Here is a 20569-nt window from a genome sequence, read left to right on the forward strand (position 1 = left end):
AATGCTTAATATGTAGCTTCAGATTAAAAATTATGTGGTACAAGACATATATGATGTTGACTAGTGCGTGTCACGTGTGTGCGCACGCGTGTGTGTGTGCGCGCGCATGTGTGTTAAGCCCCGGATCTTCTTCAGTCCTAAATCCGCCCCTGTGTATATGTATGTATGTGCTGTGTTATTTTGTGATCTCACAGGTCTTGGATTGGTGGGGTATTTAGGCACCATAGCCGTAGTAGTGGTTGTACATGTGTTTGTTTTTAAACGTGTTGCTGTCATAGGTTGTAAATTCCCTAATTTCATATTGGACAGGAAGTGTCACTAGGATCCGAGGAGCTGCAGTAGGTGTGCGTCGTTGCCAGTTTCAAACCGACTCAAAGCTCATGAGCATGTCTGCTCCACCAAAGGGGATGGACACGATTGTAAATCCCACTCTGTGGGTTGGAAGAACTTCCGTATTCCCGGGTGCCAACGGCTCTGAGGCGATCCCGGTGTTGAGCCAGGAACGCTCTGCTGAGTGAGCTCTGGAGAAAAACGGTCACGGCAAGATCCGTGTTCAAATAAACTTCACTCTTGGCCCGTGCACACAAGCCATGTTGTCACCAGCTGGCAGTGGATCTCGCCGCCCCTTCAAATGCTGAGCCACTTTTGATTAACGTCTCTATGGCTAATCATGAGCAGTGGCTGAGCCAAATTGGACAGGCTGTGTATGGCTTGCATTCGCCTTGAAAATTTTCTCGTTCTTAAGGAAAAAAAAAACCTGTACAAAGCGTTCGAGAGCCTCATTTTACACCGCCCACCCTTTTCTCCAGTCTCCTCTTGTCTGGTGTCTTTACATGGAGGAGAGAGGGCGGTGTGGTGGTTTGGTGCCATCCTGTGTGTCCCTGAATGAGAAGACTATCACTGCCAGATGCACCCAGCTGCATAAATGTTATTCATTTTTGATGGCTTGTGTTCATAATATGGCCAGTGTGGTTGATTGTGAGGTTCCACTAAAGGCTGGAAAAATCCTCAAAATTCAATCGAAGTGGAAAACTTCTTTTGGCTAGTGGCTGCTCTGGACCTCTTTCCTTTCCATCTGTCTTAATTCTCCTCCGCTCCCTCCTGTCTGCTTTGCTGTCTAAGGTTCCTCTGTGAGCCGTATACAGTATATTCCTTCTGCTCAGCTGCTGGCTCTACTCCCTGCACAGCAATCGTGATGGTGGTGTGAGAGCTGAAATATTTGTCATCGGTCCAGAGGTGCAAAGACATTAGACAGCACTTTGTCATCAGGGTCTGGAATTCACACCATTTAGACGTTTCCAAGTCAGCTTCTTAACCGGTGATGGTCCTGGCTTCTGTCAGCTGCTGCTCTGTTGACATTAAGGGCTAAAAAAAGATGGCAACATGAAGGATGTGTGCTGCTAGCCTTTTTAGGAGGTCAAAACAACACGCACTCTACAAAGAGAGCTGCGAAAGCGATCTACTGCCAGAGCCCTTGACTTGGTGCGCTCTCGCTAAATTCACTCTGCTCAGATATAGTTTAGTGGTTCAGAATGGCTCTCGTCAGGGTCTGCTAACCCCCGCAGAGATATAGGCTTGAACTCTGAGCGGAGCCACGGGCTCCCAAATCACCAGGCACGGCAAAGACCCCAGCAATCCAAATGTGATCATGGCAGGGGCCCCCTGTCTCATTACCAATTTCCATTTCAAAACAGCCTTCAAATGAGAACTAATGCATTAACTCTCGCTGGGGAGAGAAGTCGAGGGAGCCACTACATAGCGGCTCAGAAATGCTTTCATACATGTTTTATCAGTGGGGGAAAGAGGGAGCAAAAGAGAAAAGGAGCTTGGACTGAACCATTCATTTCTTGCCCATCCTATTAGCCTGGCACTGTGTTATTAGCTGCCATTGTGCTGTGATAAAGTCCCATTGGCCGGTTCCACCGCTCACTGAATCAGGGGTGAGCTCTGTGCCAAGAGCTTTTTGGGGGTTTTTGAGACCATGAAAATTCAATCCCAAACCCTCAGCATTGAGGTTTCTCTCTGATAAATGAAGAGGATTAGTGAAACAATTCAACAATGTCTTACCTCAAATATCGCCATATCCTATTAATTGGGATTAAAGTAAAAATGTGTGAAAATGTCAAATAAATACGTGTAACAAAATCTGCAAGATGCTGAAACATAAATCCTGTCAGGGTAACAATGCTGCACAAAAAAGAAAATTGTAAAATAATAAAATAAAAGTACACGTATAAAAATTGAATCAGAAATGTTCTTTAAAAGACAAAAAAAATAAAAAAGATTTAAAAAATCCCCTAACAGTAAATGAAATTGGCAATTGTAAAGACTCTGATCCACCTTTGGTTGGATATGCAAGGCAATGTGTCAATTGATTCCCATCTGATGATAGACTATGTGCTGAAATAAACTGACCTTGCCAGACGATGAGTGAAATTGATGGAGCTTTTCATCTCCAGGGTGTGAAAAGGGTGGAGGGCCGCTCCACACTCAGCAGTAAAATAGATAGAGCACAGGGCAGAGTGATTGAGTGCAGGGGAAATTTAAGATGCGTTTTTCTTTATACCAAAGCTTGGCTGGTAAATTCTAGTTACAGCAAAAAAAAAAAAAAAATCTTTATGCAATAACAAGCGCAAGGGTTAAGTACCTGTCGTTCCCCGTATTACCGAAGCTAAAAGAGCGGCGTGCTAAAGTGAGGCTAAAGTGAGGCCGGCCACTGACAGATGCTACCCACATGAGGAATATGTGGTTCAATTACCAGGAGCCTAAATTGAAAGTGATAGTGATTTAAGCCTTCCCAATACGCCAGCCACATTCTGGCAAATAGTCTTTTCAAGGAGCCATTTTAAAAACCCTGCCGGAGTGTGTGAGACACAGGAGCGCCATTGATTTTCAATAACATCTCCTAATGACCTGGCCATGGTTTGATCCACGCTGTCATTATCGGCTGCTACCAAGGGACCGGATTGTGAGCCTCACAGCACAGAGCAGCGAGATGAGTAGTTGGAGCGTTATCAGGATGAATTGGCTGTCTCTGGAAAGGCGAACACAGCCGAGGTCTTGTCAATAACAGGATGGGGCACCTCAGGACTCCCTCTGCGGCCCACTCCGGAGCGCCTTCCGGCCTCATTAGGAAAGCAGATGAGTGGTGAGCACGAGGAGAGGAGGCGTAAGAGAGAAGCCTCTTGTCCACCACCCAATAGTCTTCCTCCGAGGCATTGCTCCTCTTAATGAGTCCAGACCGCGGGTCAATACGCCACTGGGCTGCCAGTCAATACTGGTTACCTGCAACACAAACACTCAAAATCTGCTTTCATATAAAATCGATGTCCTATTAGTTCCTCTCAGTATTGCCCTGGCCCGATCTCATCGATCCCCCCCGGAGAGCTCTGCAGCTCGTGTTTGACAGATTATGGTCAAATGATCTGATGGCTTTGACTGCTCAACCAGCCAAGTCAGTTACCTCCGTGATTCTGCGTAGGAACTCGATGTCGAATGAGAAACAAATTCTGCGTTTTTGAAAGCTAACACAAAAACATCGGCAAAGGTATCAATCTCATCCAAACACACATGACACTCAGCAGGTTTGGCTGACCGACAGATTTACTTCTGGATGAAAAATAGGCAGGAAGTATTTGACATTAGGTCCAAACTTTATTCCGTACATTTTAAACCATGAATGTTCATTTTCCTTTTTTTCACGCCTAAAACTCTACTTGTTTTGTATACAAGAGTCTAAGAAAAACAACTGCACAACACCACAAGGTTGACAGAGAAAGTCCTTTTGCTGTCCACTGAAAAGCGTCCTTTTCTGTCTGACGCTGGTCCAGTTTTTGACTTGGAAGTCTTAATCCCATCGTTATTCACTGGTTCATATAAACATGTGCTAATCCAAGTTTCTCTCCGGTTCACCAGTACTGTCAGCTGTTTCCAGGAAATTCCTTCTTTAGGGTGCTGAGTGCTGCTTTGCATAGATTGCAGATGATCCATCTAGGCCTCCTTACAACACCCTCCGTACTTCCCATCTGTTGGCCAGTTGTTTGTTACAATGATTTTCAACAGGCAAATATTTCCACACGTTTCATTTAATTTTGTTTTTTTCTAGAAATGGTTAAAAAGACTAATAAATTTACAATGTAACCTTGCAGTGGAGAATATCAACAGGTTATTTACATCGGTTTTCTTTACAGAGACAGAACAAATACCTCATAATATATTTATATATTTATATATATATATATATATATATATATTTATCTGCATATCTCAAAGGCAAAACAAATGAACAAACAAGTCAGTAATGTAGCACTGTACATTGTCATCATTGAGGATATCTTGGTACCATGAGATAAAATTACTGACGGCTGAACCCAAAGTCAAGTCTTTACGTCATCATAAGGGAAATGTCTCACAATCAGTTGGGATAAATATTGTAAAAGGCGAGACTAATGCACAAAATACATAAAATTCATAGAAATGAGATCTATACATGGAACGAGGATAGGAAATATACAAACTCATTTTAGGACCTTTCTTGTCAGCACAAAGCAGAAAAAAAGGTATTGGTTAATATATTAATAATTATCAAATATTTAAGTCGGAGATGAACATACACACAATTATGTTCTCTTTACCGACGTGGTTGAACATCCAGTCATGACGTGTGTGCTCCGTCAGCCGTACACACCGTTACTTTGTACAATCACACCCTCTCTCTGAGGGAGTTTCGCCCTTCTCTGGTGAAGAGCAGTGCATTTGTTCACAACAAGGTTCCACACAGGAGGAATGGGGCTCGTGAGCACGCCTACTAAGACTTTATGCACTGTTCTGAGAAGCTACCGGGCCTCTACTTCTTTGGGGTTGCGAGATGGTGAGTAGTCCCTTGGGTCCTGGGTGGTGAGCGGGGTAGTCCTCCTGGGTGAGGCTGCTCTGGCACTGCCGGCTGGTACAAGGGGCGGGGGTGCACTTAGTGCGGCAGTGGGGGGTGTTCTGTTCAGAGGGCCGTTGTGTCCTGTGGAGGGGCTAAGTCTTGGGTAAGGCATGCCTCCTAGGTGGGGCATAAATGGGGGCATATGGGGTAAGTGACCCTCTATTGGAGATTGGTGCAGCTGATGGAGACGCGCTCTGTCTAGCTCCTCCCTTAGGTGGACGCGCTCTCGTTCCTCTGCCTGTTGTCGCATCCTTTCATGTTCCCTGCGCACTTCCAAAAGGTGCTCATGGTGAGAGTAGTCGTGAGCCTCCCTCTCCCGATAGGCTCGCTCCTGGTCATAAATGCTGGGGAAGCGATGTCCCTGCTCAGCCCTGAGCTGGAAGTCCATGCGCCGCTGCAGGTCCAGGCTGCGGTAGGCCTCTCTGAGGGGGTCCCAAGGAAAAGCCGTGTGTGGCAGACGTTCCCTTCCTGCCAGCGGGCTCACGCCCATGAAGGGAGCCATACGAGCCCTGTCCAGCACATTGAGGCTGCCCATTTGGGGCATGGCGCTCATTGAAAGTGGAAGAGAGTGAGACATAGGGACACCGTGCAGGCCAGGCGCAGGAATATCAGTGCCACGGGATGAGGGGAGAGGGGGCTGCTGGGAGAGGGGAGGATGGTTGTGGTGGGGGTTGATGGGTTGACTGACAGGTGCAGGAAGTGCCTGGGGAGGTGGGTGGGGTGCTGGCTCTGAACTCACCAACATGACCTCCTGCTCCTCTTTTCTTTCCTCCTTAATCTTCATGTCATTTTTTACTTTGTGGAGGAACTCTGTAGGAGGGGGCTCTTTCCTCTCACTGTCCTTGAGTGAGGATGAAAGGCCACCCGACATCTTCATGCCCTGCTCATTGATCATCACCTTGGAGTAGGGAGACGGAGAGCGGTGAGCCGGTTTGATGGAGTCCTCCGAGGGTCGCCTCTCCAGCATCTCCTTGCCTGGCGAGCGGCTCTCCTTCACCTTCACATCAGCTTGCCCGGAGGACTCTCTTTGGCGCTCCAGCAGCTCCTTCTCCACCTCCCGAACCCGGTCTACGCTGCCACTGTGATGTCGACCCGAATCACTGGAGTTCTGGCTGTTTGATCGGATGAGGCTGCTGATCTGGTAGCTGACGGGTGCCGAGGCGGGAGATGAACGGTTGGAGTGGCGGTTGCGATCCACAGAATCTCTGTAATGACATCACAAATTTGTTTAGCTATTATTCATTTAAGAGGGTGTTTCACGTTTAAATCTACAGCAAAGCCACGGACAGAGGATCTGATATTTGTAGAATAACTGTTACTTTAAGTCATCGGCCATCCTCTACAATGGTTCTCGTACAACTAGCAAATTGCTGGGTAGAAAAAACACTTGAAAAGGTTAAGGATGGCAGAGAACAAAAAAGAGTTGTGCTTACCGGTCTTTATCCTTTTCATCTTTACCGACGGAGGAATCTCTCTTCTCCCGCTCTCTGTCTCTGTCATGGCTGTTGGCGGAGCCGCTTCTCTCGACGTCTGCCGTTTTGGGCCACTGTGGTGGGGTAGGGAATGACGGCGGTGTGCGTCGAAGCCTATTCCAGGTGTCGTGGTGGGGGCTGCCAAACATGGGCAGTCCTCCTGGCCCCTCCTTGGAGCCAAACACACTGTTGGACCCTGAAGGAGAAAAGCAGGCAGGCATGGGACCCACTCTAAGTTAATTGGGCACAAAACCATCTTCAAGACACGTGAGATGAGAAAGACTCGAAAACAAAAGCTGCGGTTGTCTTTGTCTCTGGAGGCTTTCACACAGAAGCTGTTTGAAAGAGTTAGAGGTTAATGGCTCCCCCCGACACAGGAAAAAAAACCTACTCATTTGCTTTTAGACTGAAAGGCTCCCTCCCCTTCCCTCCATTTTCTGCACTGGATGAACAAGGGAGACTTAGTTGCCCTCTGGAGCTGAGAGCTGTGAAAAGCCAAGGGAAACCTCAGCATTCCACAGCACGTCTACTCCAATCACATCCTTTTGCACAACAGGGTGACTGATTTGGTGCACAAAAACAGGAGGGATGAGGAGAAAGAGATGAAGGCATAGAGAGAGGGATGCAGAGGGAGAAGAGAAAACCCTCCATGGAGATGCAGAAGGGGGTTGTCAAATAATTAATAGATGAATTGCCACCAAACAGCAGACCTACGAGTGCCTGCTGGCAGCAGGGCTGTCAGATTAAAGCAGGGCTGTTGGAAGCATCAGTGGTGGATGAAGTGGAGGCAGGGTGGAGGTTTGCTGTGCTGAGCTGCTTTGTTTGGCCTCCCTGGACTAGTGCTGGTTTGACATATAAACTCGAGCTAAGCGTCTTTTTTCCCTCTCTTTACTCTCCCTGTGGTCTAACGTTGCTGTCCTGCTCTGTGCTCTTACGGGCCACGGGGGGCCAGGCTGAAAGGGGGGCCAGTGGAGGAGGAGAGGGGGCCAGCGCTTACCAAGCGAGGGGTTGCCTAATCCTCCGAAGGCACTGCTTGAAAGGTTGCCGAGGCCGCCATAGGAACTGGAGCGACTGAAAGGATCTGCAAAATGCCAAACAGGGATTAGCAAATGGGGGGAGCTGGTTAGCAGGACTCACCCCAACACCAACCCGTTTCACTCCGCTTTTCTCTTACAAGCGAGTTATTTCTGTAGATCGCAAAATTTTTTGCGCTGCCATCCTGTCTCTGCTGGGTAGTGCTAAACCAGAAGCCTGGAATCCATGCTACTAGCTAAACCCGAGCGTGTCTGACTCTGCAAGCTCCCTGCAAAAAACAACAAACCCAAAAAACAAAAGGAGTTTTGAGTTCCTGGAGCAGAGCTGAACATTGACTGGTGCAGGGAGGGGCAATAATGGGCTGTCTGAATTATGTTGACTGAACTGGAAATTTGGTGACTGATGGGTTTGACTGCAGCAGACAGCAGGCTCCAAATATACAGGAAAACATGAAGTACATTCATCAGCTTATTTTAATTATTATTATTCCGCCAGGAAATGCAGAACTTATTAAAAGATTAGTGTTGGAGGATTTTTTTTTAAGCTCTGGGGTTTGTTAATGTGTTTTAGAAAGGCAATAAAAAAATCTCCACCGCCTCTAACATAAACTCTCAGGATGGGATGTTTTTATGCACTAATTCTTCCTTCATTTCATTTTTAAGCATTAAATTGATGAAGTCTCCAGTTTAACTCCATAAAATCGGTTTGCTACTTCGTACCCGAGGAAAACAAATCAAACAAAAGAATAAAATAAAAATACATCTTTTCAAACGGGACTCTAATACGCGCCCATAAAAGACAAAGTTTATTTTACAGGCTCGAGGAATTAAAGCCATGTGTGATGCTGTGCTGCATTTAGCTAGTTCAAAGAAATGAAGGGCGACATCTGGTTCTGGAGGCTCCGTCTTTTCTTTAATAAGCCCAGACAGAGTTATTTCAGATTCTACTGTGACTCATTCTGGCTGATTGCAGAAGAGCTCCACAAGTTAGCCTGAGAAGTGCTGCGGCTGGTTGTGACCGACTGGATTCTATATTAACCTTGAAATGAACCTGAGGTCTGAACTATTAATATCTACGCTTCAAGTTACAACCCGGCTGCTTTTACTGCATTTGAAGCATAAATGCTAAGTTGGGAGAGTGAGGGAGGAATACATGAAGAGATAGAGGAAATAAATGAATAAATAAAATGTAAACATGCTGTTACTTACACTTACCTGCCAAATGGCTGGGAGGCAGGAAGCCGCTGGGATGGGGGGAGGGGCCGAATGGTGAGGGGGCGGGGTGTCCAGAACCTAGGAACGGACACAATTATCGTCATTTTCTTTTATTTGTGAATATATGCTCATTATTTCTAGAATCTTCATTTACACGCGGACGGCCTCAATGTAGTAGCCATGCCAGGCCTGTATGTGGCGCTGTAGCCACAACAAAAACAGGAAACAACATTTAGCTTCACAGATATCAACTGGGCTGGCGCTCCCTATTGGAGCCTAAGTCACTTCTAGACCACGAGTCCCCGGAAGAATGAAAAAATGAAAAGTCAACGGGTTAAAACCACAATTTTCTAATTCCGCTTGTGTTGTGCCATGGATTTCACGTATGATGTCCGTGAATTTTAAAGACACATTTTTATACCAAGAAAGCGCTTATTTTCGAACAGGGGGAATGATATTTTAGGTTTTGTGTGAAAACAAGTCCAGGACTACAAATGCGCTTCACGGAAGTGACGTCATCGAACCAGACACGGAGAAATCGGAGGGAAAATGGCTGTAAGTTCAGCAAACTTCCCACAGGAGGAAAGAACCACCATAAATCCGGTCATTTGGTAAGTAGCAGCTACTTTGGGGAGAGGAGATTCTGTGGTGATGTCACATATGCAACGTGACGATTTCTGGTTTGTAGTTGTGCTAATTACGAACTTTTACAAGCTGATAAATCTCAAAGTACGTGACTGGCGTGGTCGAAACACCCATCATTAGTTTTCAGTTAAATTGCAGTACAACATGTGTGTGATCCAGGGCGCAAGGCAGTGGTCCTCAAATGGCGGCCCTCTCTTTGTGGCCCCCAAACCCCGCGCACCCCCCCACCCCCACCCCCGATGGCCGACCGGGAGGTGTAGGATAGAGCTGATTTAAATAATTAAATAGTCAATGCACGAGATGTGGGCATAAACGGTTTTACATCATAGAAGAGTACCATAACCAACTATAGTGGAATGTAGCTTTGTTATTTTAACGGCGGCACCAGCGTAGCATCCACATCTGTCAGAGCGGTGTTCTCACATTTACCGGGAAACTTTGGTCCGCCTTAATGTGGTACTGCAGGGCGAGCACTGGAGTTATAACCTGAGACCGAACCTGAACCAAATCAGCCCGATCGGTTCTGTTGGATTTGAGCCGTGAATTACGTTAATCGAGCGGGTTGTCGCGCTGCGCGCTCCGCTCACTCGATCAGCGACTGAGACAGAGAGAGAGGGAGAGAGAGGGAGATTGTCTGCTCACACAAGAGAGAGGATCGGAGGACGCTCCTCCAAACACGTTATTATTTTCATAATGTCATTTTTGTTTCTCCTGGAAGCGCTCAGTCAGACTGAGTGCTGTGATGTCGGGAGATCCGGTCTTGGGGAGGGAGCGGGGTGAGTGACGGCGGCTGCAGTGTGATCATCTGTCTCTTTAATTTAGGGACACGGAGAAGTTAAAAGGAGAGAGAAACAGAAGATAGAAGTTCTTGTTCCACTTTATTCTTTTGTTTCATGAAGATAAACTGATGTTAAATTCAGCTTAAAGAGAAAGTGGGAGGAAGCTTTGGTTCATTTTAAGTTACAGGAGATCTTGTCTCCTATCTGTTCCTCCAGAGACAGCATGGACATGAGGGTCACATGGTGAGGTCACACAGGACAGGTTAGTGCAGTCACACAGCCGAGCTGGAGGGGGACATGTGTTGTCCTGCTTTATATTGCAAGCTTGTGTGTTATGTGCATCCCCCCCCCCCCCACCCCCACCCCCCGGCCCTCTTGCTTCTGGGTCGTTTTGTGTGTGTGGCCCTCGGACCATTATAATTGAGGACCCCCTGCGTAAGGCAAAGCAAATTAGAAAATAGCGTTTTAGCCCCGTTGACTTGCATTCATTTTTTTGTTCTTCTGTGGACCCATGATGCGGAAGTGACTTAGGCTCCCTATTGGAGCTGGCGTAGCAGCAGGCCGCCATATTGGATGGGTCTCTATTTACCCCCAGTGCATTTATTTCCACTGACGAAGGTGTTTAACCAACAAAAAACAAAACAACAACAAAAAAACACATTTTATGATGTTTTTTTTCACAAAATCAGGCATGTGCTATGGCATAATAGTTAAAATATGAATCTAATAAAAAATAAAATAAAATGAAATAAAATAAAATACAAATTCCAAACAGGTAGGCTAGAAAAGTCAATAGTAATCCCATGTAATCTGTTTTCAATAGTGCGCCGGTTGTTGCAACCATAGGCTGCACTCAATTGGGCATATTTGCCCACCCTGCATTGACTCCAGTTGGGTTTGGAGAGTGAGGAACCCATCCAATACGGCGGCGATGCTGTTATGCTCTCCAGCGCCCAATGGCGTGTCTACGTAATCATGTCGGTGGCTTCAGTACTTGGAGAAAACTACTAATCTGGGTTATTATTACTTTTAAATGGTTGCATCTTGGCCATCTGCAGAAAAACGAAAGAGACTCATTTCAAATTGAATGAAAACCTATTTGATTCGTGGTGTTCTAAGAAGCTGTTTACTTGTGGATGTAAAAAAAACAACCTTTTCCTTTTTCACAAATACCTTCTTGTGTGACCATCTGAGAAACAATTCAACAGTGAACAGAAAAAAATCTCTCATCAGGAGCTCAACAAATGTGTAGAATAAGCATGGCCACTAGATGAGCTCAGAACGACTGAGTAATACCTCTGGCATGGCGTTCACATCGTCCTTTTATTGCAGCAGCTGCATAATTCAGTTAGAATCTATAGCAGCTTGGAGTGGGCAGTTTGTGAGTGTGCTTCTTTCACCAAACACTGCTACTATCACCCATATCCCATGAATTGTTAATGAAAGAGCCAATTACACAAACGCATCTGACAAACCGCTGCATAATTACCAGTCAAAGGCCGCTCTCTTTTCCGTTGCCCTCCAACGCAGGGCAAATCAGTCAATTACCTAACTGTGAGTCATGCATATTCATGGGCAAATCTGACTTCCTTTACTGGCAAAACATTTGCTGCAAAGCACTATAATTAAGTGAGAGGAAAAGACCGACAGCATTTCGTTACAGTCTTTTTTTATGGTTATTTGCATAAAGGTAAATACAGCATTAAATGATTTAGCAGTGAGATCATTCGAGTGTTTGAAAGGATTCAACTCCTGGGCTGGTTGAAGGTGTGTGCTGGGAGGAAATGGAACTGACCTGTGGAGGGAAAGAGAGGACGTGCCAGGTCGTGAGGATATGGGAATCCTGGGAAGACTCCTGGGGCTGGGGGTCGACTGAACAGGTCCAGCTTCCCATTCATGTCTATTTTATGGGGGTCAAGCTGCATTTGCTGTAATTAAAAGAGGGAGGGTGAAGCATACATTTTAGCAACATTTGTATTTTAGCAACGAGTTCAGAGGACCATAAGATGAATAATGGCTGCACATCTTTGGTTTTAGTTATCTGTGTTGCAACGTAACTGATTAGAAACAAGTAGTCCTTGATGATGGGGTGTAAGAAGGCCCGACACCACCAGGATCGCAGCATAACAAGGACACACCGTACCCTTAGGGGGCGGTCCTAATCTCCAATTTTAACAAATGCAACAATGATCGTGTAACATGGATCTAAATACGTGACTCATGACCTCCCCCTTAGCAGGAAATCAATATTTGCTCTGAAAGTGGAAAACTAAACTGGACTTTTCTAAAACAACCTGTACGGATACACCTGAAGGAAAAACGGAGGCAGTTTTACATCCTGCTGCTGCTTTCAACCCCTATCCTACTTTAGGATGAAACCAGAGGCATGACTGCCATATATGGTCCAACAAGATCAGACTTTTATGTATTTGTGATTGTTTTGGTTGTAATTCCAAAATCAATGACAACAGGCTCCAGAAAGACACGATCATTCATCTCACGCACCTTCATTTTCTGCTGGTGGTGGTAGATCTGCCATGCAATCTGGACATGTACTGCACACCACTTGCCAGGTTTCTAAACATTTTGAGAGAAACTGGAGTTAGCCAGCTGGCTTTGATGTGGGAACTAAAAATAGACTCGGGGGTTGAGATTTTCTGGCCAGACGACAAAGTGACAACTCGAAAGAATTTTCACCAACAGATTAAAAATATCGGCAACTTGAACCCTGAAATCTGAACTTAATGCAGACAGACTCTGCATTTGCCTGATTGTGTTTTAGAGGTTTTTGGACTTTGTGGCCTGGCCAGAGAGATAAAAGCACTGCAAAAATCAATCAGGCATCTACTTACCCTCACAGATGTCCTGAATGGATCATTTATCTAAACAGACAACAGGTAATCATTAAAATCAACACAGTCGGGCTGTAAAAACACACGTTCTCACTGTCAAAAAATGTAATGCATGCATTGAAAAGACGTATATATAAAACTTCTATTAGCTTATGACTGTAATTTTAACCCAGCTAACTCCACAATGCAGCCGAGGGCCACTTCAGCCCTCAGGGTGATCTTCTGTCATCTCTGTCTGTCCAGCAGGTTGTTGATACTTTACAATATTTTTATGTTCGGATATTTACTATAAGACCTATTTTGGGCCTATTTAGATGAGTACACATAGGAAAAAAAACCTCATCATGAAATAATTTTTACATCTTTTAAAGAAATGAAAAAATTTTTGGCCCATGAGGACTAATTTTACGATTTTGTCCCTCGCCTTGAGATGCTTGGACACCCCTGTTTTAACCTTTACACAGGATTCATGCAGAGTGGAGGCAGATGCTTACCCGTGGATCCTTCTGCAGCAGCGTGTGAGGAACTGCTCCTGGACGTGCCGCTACATCGATGGGATTAGAAGCCTGGCAGGGACAGAAACACGGCTAGAGTCAATAAAAACTCGCAGAAACAGAAAATGCTGGGTTTGTGAAGAATGTGTTGATTTTGCTGTATGTTTAATTTTAACTTTTGCTTAATTCTCATTAGTTCACTGAATACACACTGCCTGGTTTCCCTCATCCACTGTTAAATCTTTGTCCTGTTACATGTCCTTCATGTCTGTCCCTGCATGTCCCAGTGGCTCCTTTAGCGCGTCTATATTTACCTGCGTCTCCACTTCCCCCAGCGGCTACCTTTTTCTTTAGCATCAAAACTTCAGTTTTTATTGTCATTTTAACCGTAACATACTTCATCATGAATTAATAACTAATGTAGTTGTTTACCATTTTGAGTAAAAGTGATGTAAGACCAGGTCACAGCATAGATTTCAGATTCTATCCTTCCTTCATGACCCTTTAGTTTGATCCTCTAACGCTCATCTCCTAAGATACTTGACAGAGGCTTAGGATGCACACGAGCCTTCCTTGAACCATCTGGAGCGACCTTCGACAGAAGGGTCCCACCGCGGCTGAACCCACTGGGAATAGGGCCAGCGGATTTAGGCCATCTTTGATTGGCGTCCTACTCCAGGTCACAGCCTTTCAGCATCTGCCAGACAGGCTAGTACTCTCCATCACCCCCCCCCCCCCCCTCTTAAGCAGACACAGACATTTTTTTCTTCCCGTCATGGATTGGTTTAGTACTCAGCTCTGACCCTGGATCAAGTCCGATCTTTAATATTTTAGAGGTTTTAGAGTGAGCTGGATGTGAAAAACAAACCATTGTTCTTGGCAAATTTGCTAAGATCTAAGAGCGATATTTGTCCTTTTTTGCTTTTATCTTTTTATTTGTGGACATAGCCTCCAAGGTTATGCTTTGATGAGAAATAAGGCAGGTTTTTATTTCTGCTGATGAAATAAAAAAGACCCACAAACAAAAACTGCAGTTTTATTTCTCTCTTAACTTAAACTTTTACAAATTTTTAAGGCCGCTTGTGACTCTCACACTTCCTGTCGTTGTGACAGAGGCATCTGGGAACTGTTGACTAAAGGACAATGTTGTATTTTATCAGTAAAACCAAGCATTTCTTCAGTAATTTTACTGAATGTGTGTGTTTTACTAGGTGCACACGCTTCAGTGTGTTCTCTGCCTGTTTGCAGCCTGTAGGCTGTGGGTGGGGAAGTGGGTCTGACCTTGGGCTGAAAGGCTCCTTGCAGCGAGCTGAAGGGTCCTGAGTGAGGGAGCAGCGGGGGCATGCCTGGCATGGTTGGGGGGTAGGAGGGGAAGAACTGGGGAGAGCAGAGGAGGAAGGGAGAAAAAAAAGTAAATCATATGGAGGAGTCCAGCATGTGCTGCTCACACACAGTCACAGCCACAAGAAATCCTCTCAAGGCAACACTCAAGTATACCAAATATTTGATTTACCAAATGCAAACAACACATTTACATCGGAATGACAAAATGAACTCACATTTGAATGTCTGATGAACGGATTGTCCAGTTTGGGGGTGTATTTGTCGAACTGGTGGAGAGCAGAGAGAGAAGAATTAGGGAAAGTATCCGGTAATAATAATTTCACACAAAATTAAAACAACTGAACAGGTTTAGATTCAGAACGTCCAGCCCCGGGAGAAGAGCCAGGGCTGGCTTCATTAAACATCGAGCAGTTAGATCACAACAATCAGACCCCTTCAGCAAAGACACAGACACACAGAGCGACTCTAAAAGCCGATCCGGACCAGTAAAAGCAGACACCGGGAGGAGAAAACAGAGTCTCATTTGACTGAAGCTGAAATGAGGTTAGGGGCTAATTTAGGACAAACCAACGTGAAGCTGACAACCTTCCCACAGTGAAAGATCTCTCCTGTGGTAGAGCTTATGTCTATTAGAATCATTTCATCTGGTGTTTGTCAAGATTAAAACTGTGTGGTAAATGAAAAAGCCTTTCCCGTCACGCTCCCAACACATGTGAAAGTATTCAGTAAGCTGAGCCGGCGAGCAGGGAAGGACGGAACAGAAAACGTTGCACCGCACATGAATAGGGACCTTGTACGTCTGTTTGCAAGCCAACACTGGTCCTCTATTTTGAAAATTGCTAATTACAAGCAACAGTAACTTATTCCTATTCCAAAAATACACAAACCATTTACAGGTACTTTTTGTGAGTGTTTTCGCAAACGTCTCTTGGCAGACGCAGATGTTTTGGGTTTACATAAAATGGGAAAATGAATGGGTATGAATCAGATTTTCTCGGAGCGTGCATGCTGTGACACGGGTGGTTAAGGGGAGAGTGGGTGCAGGTTTGGCAACGCTGCTGCTGGAATTCATGTCTGTGTGGGTCAAAGGCCCTCTGGTGTCCCAGGGCCTTTCACGTCTGCAGCAGAACGACAGCAGCGGTCCTGGCCGCCCTCTCTGTGGGAGATAATGGGGCCTACATCGAAAACAGACGACCTACTGAGAGAAGAAGTCCAGCCATCTTCTGAGCTCATTAAACAGCTTCTCTGCATTTGTGAAGGCGTGGCCTGTTTAATGTCAGTCACAAGAAGAAGGATCCTGAACGCTTTATGGCCTTATAAAAAAGAGGAACAAACAAAGCTCGCCTTTGTAATTTATAGCGGCTGTCACAGATTTATGGCAAACAGCTTTGACTAATTAAAAGATGACATTTCATCTTATAACAATTAAGAAATTCCTCGTCTAAAGACAAGACAGGGGCAAGGAGGCGGCCATTCACTGCTACCATTTGGCAGAGCAGCTGCTTGAGGGCGTAGAGCAATAAACAAATCGAGAAGCTTCATAATTTCATTAATTATGACCATTAGCCGAGGGCTGTTACATAGCTGAAATGACACGGGGCATCTAGAGAGCCGGAGAAATAAAAGTAGGAGCAAAAGCACAGCTGGGAAATGCCGGCGCTGCCTTTTCATTAAAAAATAACACGCACAACAACATCATCATTACTTGTGTTCCTCTAAGCAAACAGCAAGAAGAAAAAAAACCAGAACACCAAAGGGAAAAGAGAGGGAGTGAAAGGTAAAAGTCAGGTAATAACAACAAAAACAGTAGAGATGACGTTCACGTGTTTAGAAATGTAGCATCAAACAGTTTAGGGGAGGTTTCAGGGGTAAAACGATGCCAGGATTAGTTCAAAGAAAGCTGTTTCACATCATTCCGACCATGTGAGGAATGAAGAGCGGACCGCCACATGTGTGCTGGCTCAATAACCATCTAAACGGTCTCTGTACTTATCTGCAGCCGCCGCAAATACCAGCACTTTGATTTTTAATGTACAGGATGGGAATAATCTTAGTGAGGGGCCTTAATGGGACCACTGGCTCTTAATCAGAGGTCATGACATGATGGATTAGATCTATTAAACTAATGCCTAAGAGCTACAAATGGGGACCCATCTGAAAAGACTGCCAGAGATTGTGGTGCATTGAAAATGATGGATGAACAGTCATAACCTTTTTTCCTCCGTGCTAATCTGAGAGCTGCCAGTGTTGCACCCCCCCACCCCCATGCAGCCCCCCATTCCTCAGACTGGATGGCAGTCGGGGCTCGGAAGCAATTAGAGACATTATCAAAACAGTTTTATAGTGATGTCATTCCCCTTTATCTGGAGTGGAGTCATTTGACCGAGTGCAGAGCTTTGAATTCGAGCTGTAATTGTAAAGAATGGTTAGGGTTTGGAAAAATCTGCACATAATTACACAACCTGCAAAATGCAATAACACACACACACGCGCACACACACACACACACACGCACGCACGCACGCAGAAACGCCGTGATGGGTACTGCCGTTTCAAATGAAGCTGCTATGAAGGAAAAGGTTAGCATCCATGTGTGTTTGTGTGTGACCTGAGCGGCAACTGGACCTGGAAAGACTAAAAGGCAGTGATCTGTGCCTTGGCTAAAGGAAGGTGTCATCGGGGGCCCCTTTTCTTTACTGATGTGATGTTTTAGCAAGACAGTAGGAAGGAAACAAAGTAAAACCAAAACATCCAACTGGGTGAATAACGTTTGTGAGAAGAAGGGGTTTATTTTCTAACTGGTAACTTTGAGGAGAAAAAAAAGGGGGGGGGGGGGGGGATTGATTGAAGAGGAGATTGGAGTGGGGAGCTGGTGGGAAGTTACGGGAGCTTCTCTTTTTTTTACTTATCCTCACATTTCTGGCTTGGGTACGCACCATGGGGGGTGCGGTGGGCGGGGTGAGGATGGCAGCCGGGGGCAGACTGGCGGGGAAGGGCGTGAAGGTGTGCTGATGGGTGTGTTGGTGCTGGTGCATGTGCTGGTGTTGGTGAAACTCGGCCCTCAGGAGTGACACTGGGGCCAGCGGCGAAGCGGACGGCCCCCGGCCCCGCTCTGAACTGTGAACCAGGAAGCGGTTGTTCAGCTCCTGCCTCAGGAGGTCATGCTCTGCAAGAAAGGAGAGCGAGGAAAAAAAAAAGATAGGAAGGGAGGGGTCGGGGAGGGAGGGGGGGCGAGGCATAGGGGGGGAAAAGGCACGAGCGCCCAGTCAGTCTTCACAACAAAGGTAGAAGAAAGAAAATAGTCACCTGGCATTCTCTGTTTCTCCAGCTCATGCTGTGAGGGTTTTCTACGTGGGGACTCATTGGTGGTGGTAAGAGAGTTGCCTGTGACAATGTGCCAATCAGAATCCCCGAATGAGGCTGGCAATACATGATTGGTTGGTTGAATGATATCAACAGGCTGGTATCTAAAGACAAGAGAGAACCAAGAGTCATCCCAGCAGAAAACACACACACTTTTGCCCTCGATTAGAAAGTCAAAGCATGTTTTCTTTGTTGGAGACACCCATCACCGCTGGAGACGCTGCTTTTCCTCATTTAACAGAAGAAAATTTGTCTGGATTGTTTTCTCTAGCGCATATTAGTAAACTCATAGGATGGTTTTAGGAAGAGAAAACATCTCAGTTCATTGAGAATTCCAGTTTAAGAAGGTCTCCAGCTTCAGATGGCTGTCCGGTTATTAGCTGACATTTTCCACTATCCAAATCCTGTCCTGGTGCTCTTAGGAACGTTATCCACTTCTACGAATGTATTAGATCAGTGCTGCACCCAGCCCAAAGTTATTGATAGGTTTAACATAATTAATTACCGTATCTGTGAGCTCCTTTGGAATGTCTCAAATTACTGATGAGGTTGTCTTAAGTTGGAATAGCTACCATACAAACAGGACTGAGCTGCTAACACTGAGATGCGCTAACCATCAGAGAAGAGCACGAAACGCCTCAGCATCGACGCTGTCAGAGTGCTTTTAGCTGTTCATAACCCCAGCTGAGTGAAGCTTGTTCTCATCACAAGTCAAACAACAATCAGAATTTGGTTCCACGAGATCTTGTACAATAAAAAAATAACTTTTTTTTAACATTAGAATAGCGATGGAGAGAAAAACAGAACATTTGTTTCAATTTTGCTGAAAAAAAAGCAAACATGCATTATTGCTAAAGCTATTAATGCGAAAAGCAAAAACACGCACTTACCGGAGAAGGCCAGCATACATCATCTCTTTGGCCTGATGTCACATTTTTAATCATTTGTTTGCTGGTCTTGCAAATAAAATGTATTTTCATCTAACTATAATAAATCAGAGCTACACAGACACATCTGAACATGAGTGGGGGTCAACATTAGGGTTGAGACCTCGCTGGGGGTGACGAAACGGGACATTTTTAAGTGGCGGTGCATACTTTAAAAAGCTGTGATGTTCGGGAATAGGGGTAGACCGGTACATCAGTCAGCCGATATATCGGGCCGATATTTACCATTTTTTATACATCGGCTAATATTTGTCCTTAGTGAAGGCGATTTAAAGTCAGGCACATCCTCGGGCAGCCCAGTGCTGTTGTTTATTTAGCAAAGTTAAGACTTAACAGTTAGTTAAATTCAGTGTTCAATAACGAATTCAGCTTCAGAAATTTTGATTATTATTTAGCATGAATGTACGGTATGTGATGTTTGGTTGATAAAGGTTTGATAAAGAAATGAAAGAGTGCTGGGTGCTCGGCTTCACCTGGGTAAGGGGTGCCGGCGGGGTGTCCAGGCACCACTAGACTGTTGGTTGGTAAGGTCGGTGGTGGCGGCAGTGTGGCTGGGGTTGCAAACATGGCCGAATGGCGATGGGCTGGGCTCCGTAGGGAGGAATAGTGCGAGGTAGATAGATTAGCGATGGACAGAGGCAAAGCAGGAGCTGAGGATGGGAGCCCACTGAGGTGGTGGTGGGGGGACGGGGGTAAGTGCTGTTTGGGAAGACCCACAGGGCTGCTGCTGTGGCTGTGGATTAAAACGAGAAACAGCATCAGTAAAAGACCATAATTCTCACAAAACAACACTATCTATGAAAAATATAGAAATACAAGCAAATAGGGAATTTCCTCATAAATGTTTAATCTGCTCCTAGCAAGGTGTGTGTGTGTGTGTGTGTGTGTGGTCTTCTCTCCACAGATGTGCTTTGTTATTCTTTGATGGATGTGTGTACTGACCTGATGTCGTGGAGGCTGTTGTACTGCAGAGGGTGGTGCACCTGGTGGCTGAGGACTGGCCGTGCGTGGTGCGATAGGGGCGGGAGAACACGCTGCTCCTGGTGTGGGTGAGGAGGGAGAGGCTGGAGGTGGGGTGGTGCCTTCAGTAGGGGTGGGGTTGGGATTGGGGGTGGCGGTTTCTGCTCTTTCTTAACACTGAGAGGAGGAGGGGAGGGAAGGCGTAAACCACGAGGCTCTGGGGGGGGCGCCGCCGCCGCCGGTGCAGGGGAGCCCGTAGGTGCCGAAGCCGGGATGGGGCTGGGCACGGGAGGTGCAAAGGGCACCTCAGCGATGCTTTGCTCCTGACTGCGCTGGAGTCCGGAAACTTTGGTTGAGCTACAAGTCTTAGATTCAGGACTCTCATTCGCCGGCACACCTGAGGACAAAAATAAATAAAAGCAAAACGTTGGATTAACATTTGACTTGGATGAGAAAGTTCACCTCAGGTGTTCAGCTAGTGCTTCATTTTATTCCACGGCACCGACAACAATAGTGTTAGCTGCTGAGTGCTAA

The 20569-nt window shown here is 45.7% G+C and overlaps 1 protein-coding gene across 8 annotated transcripts in view; it reads right to left on the reverse strand.

Annotated features, from left to right (window-relative positions):
• Positions 1 to 3632: 3632 nt before the first annotated feature.
• fbrsl1 (fibrosin-like 1) overlaps positions 3633 to 20569 on the reverse strand; it is a 356228-nt gene continuing 339291 nt past the window's right edge. For 3 of the 8 annotated variants that reach the window (XM_054731279.2, XM_054731282.2, XM_054731285.2), the window contains 13 exons: positions 20018 to 20432; positions 19549 to 19808; positions 17681 to 17931; positions 14981 to 15031; positions 14703 to 14798; positions 13422 to 13493; positions 12928 to 12957; positions 12581 to 12652; positions 11871 to 12003; positions 8646 to 8729; positions 7400 to 7483; positions 6364 to 6598; positions 3633 to 6135 (listed from right to left, as the gene is read on the reverse strand). In XM_054731279.2, coding sequence (XP_054587254.2) covers positions 4836 to 6135; positions 6364 to 6598; positions 7400 to 7483; positions 8646 to 8729; positions 11871 to 12003; positions 12581 to 12652; positions 12928 to 12957; positions 13422 to 13493; positions 14703 to 14798; positions 14981 to 15031; positions 17681 to 17931; positions 19549 to 19808; positions 20018 to 20432 — 3083 coding nt within the window. In that variant the 3' untranslated portion in view covers positions 3633 to 4835. Of the gene's footprint in view, positions 6136 to 6363; positions 6599 to 7399; positions 7484 to 8645; positions 8730 to 11870; positions 12004 to 12580; positions 12653 to 12927; positions 12958 to 13421; positions 13494 to 14702; positions 14799 to 14980; positions 15032 to 17680; positions 17932 to 18071; positions 18233 to 19548; positions 19809 to 20017; positions 20433 to 20569 lie in introns of all 8 variants that reach the window. The other 5 variants (XM_054731281.2, XM_054731280.2, XM_054731287.2 and 2 more) reach the window with 5 other exon arrangements.

The sequence above is a fragment of the Nothobranchius furzeri genome, chromosome 17 (assembly GCF_043380555.1).
Source record: "Nothobranchius furzeri strain GRZ-AD chromosome 17, NfurGRZ-RIMD1, whole genome shotgun sequence".
NCBI classification, from domain to species: Eukaryota; Metazoa; Chordata; class Actinopteri; order Cyprinodontiformes; family Nothobranchiidae; genus Nothobranchius; species Nothobranchius furzeri.